Consider the following 9650-nt stretch of genomic DNA (forward strand, 5'->3'; position numbering starts at 1 on the left):
CACACCCGGCGTAGTAAAGTATGTACCTGAAAGTATGGTTACTGTGCAAAAAACAGCAACAAATACGCGTATGTATCATTCATTATTGACAGATGCAAACACACATGGAGAAAGAAACAGCCCAATCAGAAGAAAACAAAACAAAACAAAACAGCGCAGTGCAAGAAAATTCAGCCACGCAAGCACTGTACCAAAGCATAAATTGAAGCAAGCTTAATGGTACATACGACGCTCGTCTTGAAGATCAACTTTTTTTTTCTTCGTTGTTGTTGTTATTTAGCCCTTTTTTTTTGTTTTTGTTTTTGTTTTTGACGCTGCATACATAATACAGAAATCAACAAAGTGAGCATCTTTTTCTCCCCCAGGACTTTGTTTCCTCGCAGACGCCTAATCACCCTTATTACCACCCCCCGTCACAACCACCTACGGGCGAAAAAAGAGGCGAGGCAAAATAATAATTCCACCGCGGGGTCCGCCGCTCAGTTCACTCAAAAAAGAGACGGGACAAATTCCAAAAAGCCGCAACGATCCGTTCAAACTGACCAAAACACCAACGACTGATGCAGCTCATGAGCAAACAGACATATTTTACATATTTGTTTCAAGCATTATATCAGTGTGTCGCCTGCGAATGGTCGGCTCCCTTAAGCCTCGTCATTTTCCTCCTCCTCCCCAGAGGGCCCTAAAACCCCGCAGCGAGGCAGAACCAAAGAGAGAAGTGTTGTGGGACAGCAGAAGTTAAAAAAAAAAACGTCACTAATTCCTTCGGGTCCAATCACCGCCCGATCATACCTCACTGGAGAGGAAACACGAACAATAACAACAACAACAACAGTCGTTGACAGTGCAGTGTTCTACATGCAAGAGAAAAACAAAAGTAGTCCGCAGGCCCTCATCATCCATTTTCTCACACGTTTGTAACACACAAAACACGAACAACAAGGAGTGGGGAAAGGCCCCTCAAATAATTCTCCTTTTCCGTAATTCTTTTAGACTTTCTCCTGCCTCACTCCTGCCCCTCCCTTGCCTTGTGCGGAAAAAAAACATGAGCGTTGATGTTGATTGTTGCCGATTGTTGTTGTTGTTGTTGTTGGTGGTGGTGGTGGTGGTGGTGGTGGTGGTGGCGTAGATGGCAAGGGGGGCATGTACATCTTTAGCGACATTCCCTCGCTTCCACCACCCGCTTGCGCAAAAACAAAAACAAAAAGAGCGACCTTTTCATATTTATATACATTTCCAGCCCTCTGTGCAGACCGGCGAGTACAAAGAAACGGCATATACATCACTGCATGCAGGGGCCAACTTAATATCCACTTCGCTAATGCAAATTCTACCTTGTCAAAAGCTTTTCTCTTCCTTCTTCACACATACACACCAGAAAAAGATATCCCTCCCTAAACATCAAACCCCCAGCCGTCCTCCAAATTATCCTCTCCCGCACGCACACACACTTACCTCACACAAGGAAATAAGTTCCACAGTAAATGGAACACCCAAATGAGTGGACCGTGTGCTTGATGAAGGCACCTCGTAGGTCGTCTTATTCCAGCCTCTCATCTTCACCACGAGCCATAGGTATAGGTGAAATCGAAGCATGCTTCGCCTGGCATTCCTTTTCCTGTTCTTGAATGGCAAGGCTGGCAAGAGCACCCGGAGATGTTAGTGGAGGGTCGGTGACAGTAACGACCTTCGTGGCGTCAGTTCCATTAGCGGTGGGGTGTTTCGCACCACTTGCTCCCTTCACTACTGTTGACTTCCATAAATGGCGTTTGTCAACATTGCCAAGGCCCCCACACGCTGTCGTTGTATCCTCTGGAATGCTTGGTTTAATCTTGCGCCACACCACGCCCGCCCCCTCGGGCCGTGGGGCTAAATAATCCCGCCACTTTTTGGCAGTTGAATCGCCAACGCCGTTTGCATCGGCGTCTGCCTGCCCTGGAGAGAGTGATTTCGGTGTGGCTCCTTGAGCACCTTGAATTTGAAGAATATTCTGTAACTTTTCGGGGTTCTTCTTATTGATAGGGTCTCTTGCCACATCACGTAAGTCATCCATAGTGTGCTGGAGCAGGTGGGATGCCTCACAATGCGGTGGAGGTGTAACAGAGCAACGACACGCGTTTTCATACGCCTCGCGGATGGTACCTGGCTGGTACAGACTTGCCCCCTTTCTGACCTTCTTCTGTATCTCCTCCGTCAAAGATGGGGAAGGCGCCTCAAACGGCTGCGGACGAGGACCCTTGCCGGTTGATTCAAGCAAGGCAAGACGCTCCGCGTCCGCTGTCGCCTTCACTCGAGCTTTGTGTTCGAGAATGAGAAGACGCTCAAGGCGATCAAGGTCCTCCATTGCCTCAGCCTCCTGCTCCTCCTTTGTCTTTGGTTTGGCAGGCACAACAACGCCAGCGCTACGAGCTCCACGTGTACCGCCCGTTGCTATTGTGTATTTATTGCCCTCAGGAAGACCAGTACGACCCATCTTGGCGTTAAGTTCGGTTTGGTTCACATGATGCTCTGGGTCGTCAAGCTCAAACGACGCTACCCCATTTTGGGCGCCAAGTTTACCCGACGCCGCAGCATGGGAGGGGTAGGTGTTTTTTTGTTGTTGCGATGAATGCAACTGCGTGACGGCGGTGTCCACACCACGCTTCTTTGCTTCGACGGTGCGACGGCTGTTGCAAAAGTCGCACTGACAGTGATGGTGCGACTGGTACTGCACCGGCCCATATGGCACCGTCACCGACATGACTTTTTCCTGTGTGTGTGTATGTGTGTGTGGTTTCCTCTCTTCACTTGCTGTGGAGCAGTGCGCCTTCCTCCTTGCCGTTGGTGATATTGCATGAAGAAACACGGCACCAGAAGGAACAACAAAAAAATAATATGAATCCTCTTGTGAGTGTGCAGAGAGTCACCCATCTACCAACACCACCAACGTCCCCCTTCTCCCCTGCCTTCCAAAAATTCTCGCTGCCGCAATTGCCACATATCCACGCAAGCGGAACAATAATAATAATAATAATAGGGGCCCCACCGCAGCCCACAGCACAAACACAAATAATCGCTTCGTTAACTCTTTTCTCTCTCCTCAACCTAATCGCATCTTCTTGTACTTATTATTCATTTCCATCTCTGACCCTCCTCTTCACTGCTCATACACTGCTTCAGATCTCCATAGGACGAAAAATATATATGCGTGGCCGCACCAAAATGAGAGAATCTAATTATCACCACGAAGTCTACGATGAATAGAATAGCAAATAAAAAATATATATAAGAGAAAAGAGAAGAGAGAGAGAGAGAGAGAGAAAACAACAACCAAATATATATATGTATCGACATAGCAATAAACAAAGCCAACCAAAAAGAATGACACAATATGTGTGCATGGAAGTTTGGAGTTGTTCCAGAAAGCAACCACCAAGCTGGGGAGTCACGTGCTCGTCCTGATCCCCATAACAGCGGGTATAAAAATATCGTTCACCACAACTGGTCAAAGCAATCAATCTCTCTAGATGCTCGCCTCCTCCTTGGTTAATCACTGCTTGAGAGTAGCGGACGCCGCAAGGGACGACGCCGTTTGTGGTTCGGTAGCAGCAGTAGAAGGCAAAGAAGTTCGCATTGCATGCGCAGCCACGTCAGACAAACTGCCTGGGTCGCGGTACCGCGGTGTCTCGCTCTCAACCTCGTTTGTTGCTCTTGGGACAAGTTTATCGTATATCGTCTGAAGGTGTCGCAGTACAACGCGAACCGCTACTACAACACACGTGGGCCCTGTCTCCTCAAATATTTCCCATTGAGACAACAACCTCTGCCGCAAATATATCACGGCGACAAAAATGACAATGGGAAGCAGGATGGGAGACGAAAGTACATACCACAACTCATTCCATCCTAACAGCAGCATCACCGGCAGCACCCAGACAGGCAAATGTTGCTTCTCACTTTCAATGGAGCGCAGTTGAACCTGCATGGTAAATTCACACTTTTGCGTATACATGTCAAATACCCGCTGAACTGCTTGTTGGCTGAGTAACACACATTCCCTATCAACAGCGTTGTCTGGTGAGTCCGCAGAGTCAGTCTCTGCCACAAGAACCCCCGTGGGGTACCGCGGAACCTCCGAAATGGTTGTATAGTGCAGAAAAAAATGTTGTTCCGCGTTGTTTTCTCGCACCATCAACTTTCGTCGCTTGCCAAGCAAGTGGCAAACGACACGGCCAAGGTGTTCCCTCTCCCCATGCTCAAAAACCGCCTTCTCGGCAACAACCTTCATGCGGTAGTACAGCAGACAGTTTAAAAACACGAGCCCAGCTTGGCGCGCCTGTGGTTCACATCGCTGCAGTGCCTTTGTTGTATTAAAAAAACGGACAGTACCGTCTAGTTTACGGTTGAGAGCGCTTTCAAAGGCCTGATGAATTGTTTCCGTTGCGTTTTCAGCCATTGATGTAAAACGGCGGCTGATTTTCTGAGCTACGGCATCAAACAAGGCGTGTGCCACGCTCTCCTGCAGAGCTGGATCTTCTTCAACCAAAGATGCATAACGGTCATAAAGACGGGAAACCTGTTGTTGCTGTTGAGGCTGCTGGTTGGAGTTGCGGTAAAACAACTCCATTTCCGCATGCAGGACGTGACACAGTCGCATCCAAAAACCATGCACCAGAGCATGACACTTTTCATTGTCCACTAAGCAAGGCTTTTTAGAACACACCTCCCCAAAACTCCTCTCTCTGAGCGCGTAATCTTCTCCCTCATCCGTCTTGCCTTTTTCAGTGGTAATAAACGGTATTAACTGAGCCTGATGCAGCATCCACCGCAATGTTCTGTCAACAGCCTCACTCACCGTTGTGTCCAACCCCGCAAGCACCTTCAATGCAATATGCTTTGCGTACTCGCCAATAAGATTCAACTCAATTTTAAGAAGCTCTTCCCCCAGCTCAACTTCCGTACTATGTACAATGGTTGTCTTGTAGAGCTGTGTTTGGGTGTGAAACGCACGCAGTTGATCGACGATCTCGCGGTCCAGTACATCAGTGAGATGTGGCACAAGCTCCCCACGTCGAAAACACTCTGTATACTCACGGCAATTCTCCGTAAACAATTGTATAATATTATTCTTCACCTCCATGCAACGGTGTCTTGCCAGCATCTCTCGCTGCGTTGGAATGTCAAGGTCCTTGCTTGCGCGTATCATCTCCCAGCAGTTTGAGAGGTAAGCTGGAATTCCATCCAGCGGAACACCACGAAACATGCCGCCACCGTGAAACAAGTACTGTTCGCACGTCGACAGAAAAAACCATTCACGAAAGGTTGCCACTGCCTGATTGAATGCAGCATGCTGCAGCTTGAAATGTGGAAGCACGTGATAGCGTAGATCAAAGAAAACATCAATGCTGGAGCCTTGAAATGCCTCTGGTTTCACAATGTTGTCCCATATTTTGTCAAACGATTGACGGACCGTTTTAAAGTAGAGCGTGGTGTCTTCATCTGTGAAGTCACGTAATACAACGAGGAGTGTCGGCTTCTCTTCCTTTTTGTAACTGTCATGCGAAAAAAGCTGCAAATTCACCTCAAAAATGGTGCGCAAAAGACTCATATTGGCAGCATTAAAACGACCCACGTCAACTGTCCACATATTGATGATGAGAGTGTCTGCAAGACTGAGAGCAAAGAGAGAAAGCTGCCGCTCAAAGCTTTGGTCCTCCCCACGCTCAAGGCCGTCGGTGCCCTCAATGTCCACTACAAAAAGAGGCCATGACGTGTCAGCCCCCGTTCCTACCATCGCTGGTGCAGCTGCCTCCGCCTCCTCATCGTCGCCACCTGAGTTTGCAAATGCGGCACGCGCGAGAAAGGCACCTTTGGTTGTTTGCCCTCGCCACTTCGTCTCGTCCATCATCTGAAAGTGGGTGCAAAAAAGGCAATTCAGCAGCGTGGACTTCCCACTGCTCTGCCCCCCAAGGACACCTACAACGTGGTAGTTAATGCCCACGCGGTGCAGCGCGTCGCTCCCGTCGGGCACATTCAGGGCTGTATAAAGGTACTCCTGGATTGCCCTTAGTGGCAGAATCTGTCCGTCTTCATCGATGAGGTGCACACCATCTGTTCCATCACTGCCAGCAAATACAGTCATTTCCTCACACTGTTTCTTGTCCTAATCTCACTCAATTCCCCGGGTCTGTTTTTTTCTTTTCTTTTCTGGTTCCTCCTTCCACCTAAAACCCTGGTAACCGTTGGATAATCCCCAGAGTAATTCCTGATAACACAAGGAAATAAAAATCAGCAGCAGAGCTTGTATCCTGCGTATTAGAGAAGTTTGCTCCCTATTGATAATTGCTTCGTTTTCTGTGTTGCTTACCTCGCCTTATGGAGGGTTTGGGGCCTTTCCGTATCCCTTTCCCTATTGTATGGCGTGAGTAGCGTTGTGTTCCTTGTGGTCCGTTGTTTTTGCCCCAATTTTATTAGCGCACCTGGTTTCCCCTCCTACCGTACCTCCACAAACAAACAAAAAAAAAAGACAAGACAAGCTCAGATCGTGTTCCTTCAACAACCACGACAAGATACCGTTAGGCTGGCGACACCCCGTGGAGACGGCTGCCTACCACACGAAGGAAGACCAAAAAGAAAAAGACGGAAACACAAACGTGACGCTGTTGTTGATGAAACAAAATCGGCGGAAACGAAAAAATCTTCAGAAGTACAAGCATTAGAAGAACGAAAAAAAATACACACGGAAAAAAAAAAAAAGGTACAGTAATGTTGAGAATACAAAATGCAACAACGAATCAAACATGTAGCGTGCCAAAGAAGAAAAGGAAATGACAATTTCCTTCCATTCCCCGTCCTCACATCTTTTCAGCATCTTCATCTGCCTCACCAATCAGACGCAGACGCGATGGGCACTGGTACTGCGCGTCGTTGCCCACTTGCGGGTCTTTTCAGGAAGTGGGGCACTTGGACTGCGCGTTGTAGGACTGAGGCGTCGGACGTATCCGTCCCGCTCCAACAGTTCGATAACTTTAGATCGCCGACACAAATATGCATCGTCTGTGATATAAATCTTTCTGCCATGATCAGGGGCACGGCGCTGCGAACGAACCGAGCACGGCGGCGCAGACGTGGCTCGCAAGGGTGCAGCAGGCACCGCCTTATCTTGTTCTTCTACTTTTGCTGCCGGGACGGTATCTGCGGTGTGAGGGATTGTGGGAATAACATCCGCGGAGTCAGCCTTTTCCGCGCACCGGCAGCACTTACACAATTTGCAGCGACACTCAAAGTCAGCGCATGAGCAACACTTACACGGCTTACAACGGCACTCGCCCTTCCCACCACGTAGTGGGACAGTTGAAGACGGCATCCTCCGCCCTTCTTCAAACCTGGAACGAGACGGGGATTGTGATGCGGGGGGAACAGACGCTGGCTCCTTGCCCACGTCTGTCACGGTAAGTGCCGTGTTTCCTTTTACATGAGGCCTGGTCCCTTTGTGAGCCTTCCGCCCACGCACGTACGGACAACTGCGGCCTTCACCTTCACCGCCTGGCGTCACCAATGCCACTGACTTTGCTCCCGCTTTTCGTATACCGCGACCAGAGTGCTTATGTTGCATTAGACCCGTTGTGGGGCACACAGTCATAGGACAGCTCGCAAAATTCGTCCCACGTGTTCGCTGAACCGGAGCAACTGGCCTCTTCGCACCGCCCAGAGATGTAAAGACAGTAATCGGTTGACGCATCATCCCACGCGCACCCATTTCTCGCTTCCTCTCCTCAATTTCCCTGCGCAATTCCTGTCGCCGGCGTTCTCGCTCCATTGCAACGGCACGCTGATAGAAAGACCCTTGAGAATAACGGAGCAGTTGAGCTGTGTTTGGCCTGTAGGAATACTCCGAGAAAGGCTCATATTGGGGTGTCGCACCACGCCACACATCATCGTGTAATGCAGCTTGAAGCTGCTGTCGTTCTGCACGCACTGAACGGTACCTCTGTTCTTTCTCCAAACGCTCGTACTCCTGCAGCTCTTCCTGCTCCGGGACACAGAAAAAGCAATGGCGAGACGAAGAATGGTGGCGTTCATGCAACTGCTCCTCACTTCCCTCCTTTTGTTGCTGATGATGACGCAGTAGATGCTGCTGCTGCTGCTTAGCACCACGCTGAAAAAGATGACTTGCTGTCTCCGCACCCTTGCGGAAAGACTCGCAGCAACACGGAGGTCGCTCGGCAGAGCATCCACAGCAGCGACAAATCGTAGGGCCAACGCCGTCGCCGATTGCACGTTGACCGCCATACAGCTTCGGGTCATAGCGCTGAGCCTCTAGACTCATCTCACTTACACCACTCCCGAATTTCTTTTATTTATTATTATTTTTTATAAGTAAGAAAAACAAAGATGGCACAATGGCTCCGAACTTGTTCCCAAAGTATCTCTAACCCACAAAACAAAAACAGTCTAACGGAAGCTAGCCCCTCGTGCTATTCTCTTGCTTTTATTTTTCCCTTATTACTTTCGTGTCTGTCGCTACCGCCCGAAACGCTTGTGACGCGGTCTATGCTAAAACGCCTCGCCCACAAAATGAGTACAGTGGCGCAACTTCCAGTGCGAAAAGAGCAGAAAGGGACAAGGGCCTCCACGCATGGACGCAGACTGCAGGGGGAGACCGAGACCACACGTGTATGTGTATGCATCTTCTGCACACCAACAGTTCACGCTCCCTCAACAAACTAGCGCCCCCCTTCTCCGTCCTGGATAAAAAAAAAAAAACACTGACACGTAGCAGAAAAGAGAGGAACTACCCACTGCAATCCGACGCATAAAAATTTATCATGCAACAAACGCAGATAAACACACACCGCACAGTCTTTTTTCAACATGTTACACTTCAACATGTCCCCTGCGTTTAAAGACTTACTAATCAACTATCCCAATAAACATACTCTCACTGTCACCGTCAAGAAACGCATTTACACACTCTGCAAAAAAAAAGATATATTTAAACGCAACTATATAGGGCCGTAGGGCCTGCTCCCCCCTCACACACTCCACCCAAAAAGCACTTCGCGCACCATACCCACCACCCATACCAGACTCAAGAAAATCACTTAAAACACCCACCACGGCGCAATACGCAGCAATATAAAAAAGCATTGACAAAATCATATTGAAACAAGCGGCAACCCTCGCAAAAGGTCAGCAAATCATCAACGCAGATGAGGTGTAGGCCCCGCAGAAAGACACACAGTCACCGTTGTTTGTAGCCCTGATGATGTCGTAATTGAGTTCCGCTGAGATACCTGCCAGTACTCGAAGCCGCACCAAGTATATTGCCAACAAATGAACAAGGTATTGGTTAAAGACAGCTCGGCCATTTGAGTAAATCACGCACTACGCCAGCACCGTGGAAACAAGAACGTAATTGAACGCGGTGGTGAAGAAAAAAAAACACACTGAAAGCACCATATTACCAAGAGCTACAACAAGACGAAGGCAAGACGCCGTGCCCGCAAAATCCAAAGCTACAGCCATCCACAGTAAATGCCGGGCCGCGAAAATAGTCACAGCTATCACACAAAGGAAGAGAAGCGGCCTCCCGACACCGTTCATCTTATCTACCGCACGTACTGGGGCGGCAAAAACGGCGCCGGCCGTACACGCTGACACAACGCACC

At 49.0% G+C, this 9650-nt stretch overlaps 3 protein-coding genes and 1 pseudogene across 3 annotated transcripts, besides 9 other annotated features; all 4 read right to left on the reverse strand.

Moving 5' to 3' along the window:
* The first annotated feature begins 123 nt into the window (after positions 1-123).
* Positions 124-153: a microsatellite.
* A 96-nt stretch (positions 154-249) lies between these two features.
* Positions 250-311: a microsatellite.
* A 495-nt stretch (positions 312-806) lies between these two features.
* Positions 807-834: a microsatellite.
* Positions 835-1051: 217 nt separating this feature from the next.
* Positions 1052-1091: a microsatellite.
* Positions 1092-1124: a microsatellite.
* A 416-nt stretch (positions 1125-1540) lies between these two features.
* Positions 1541-2740, reverse strand: TraAM80_01017 (uncharacterized protein; the record flags this gene model as incomplete). The annotated part of the gene is made up of 1 exon (XM_029378074.1): positions 1541-2740. One exon carries the CDS (start codon positions 2738-2740, stop codon positions 1541-1543), a length of 1200 nt encoding a protein of 399 aa, XP_029242161.1.
* Positions 2741-2750: 10 nt separating this feature from the next.
* Positions 2751-2772: a microsatellite.
* Positions 2773-2993: 221 nt separating this feature from the next.
* Positions 2994-3015: a microsatellite.
* A 252-nt stretch (positions 3016-3267) lies between these two features.
* Positions 3268-3300: a microsatellite.
* A 229-nt stretch (positions 3301-3529) lies between these two features.
* Positions 3530-6121, reverse strand: TraAM80_01018 (uncharacterized protein; the record flags this gene model as incomplete). The annotated part of the gene is made up of 1 exon (XM_029378075.1): positions 3530-6121. The coding sequence occupies one exon, from the start codon at positions 6119-6121 to the stop codon at positions 3530-3532; it is 2592 nt and encodes an 863-aa protein (XP_029242162.1).
* Positions 6122-6484: 363 nt separating this feature from the next.
* Positions 6485-6514: a microsatellite.
* A 354-nt stretch (positions 6515-6868) lies between these two features.
* TraAM80_01019 (uncharacterized protein) lies at positions 6869-8308 on the reverse strand (the record flags this gene model as incomplete). The annotated part of the gene is made up of 1 exon (XM_029378076.1): positions 6869-8308. The coding sequence occupies one exon, from the start codon at positions 8306-8308 to the stop codon at positions 6869-6871; it is 1440 nt and encodes a 479-aa protein (XP_029242163.1).
* Positions 8309-8999: 691 nt separating this feature from the next.
* TraAM80_01020 (hypothetical protein) lies at positions 9000-9642 on the reverse strand (annotated as a pseudogene).
* Positions 9643-9650: the final 8 nt, after the last annotated feature.

The sequence above is a fragment of the Trypanosoma rangeli genome, assembly GCF_003719475.1.
Source record: "Trypanosoma rangeli strain AM80 chromosome Unknown Tra_15.4_contig_00019, whole genome shotgun sequence".
Classification (NCBI taxonomy): domain Eukaryota; phylum Euglenozoa; class Kinetoplastea; order Trypanosomatida; family Trypanosomatidae; genus Trypanosoma; species Trypanosoma rangeli.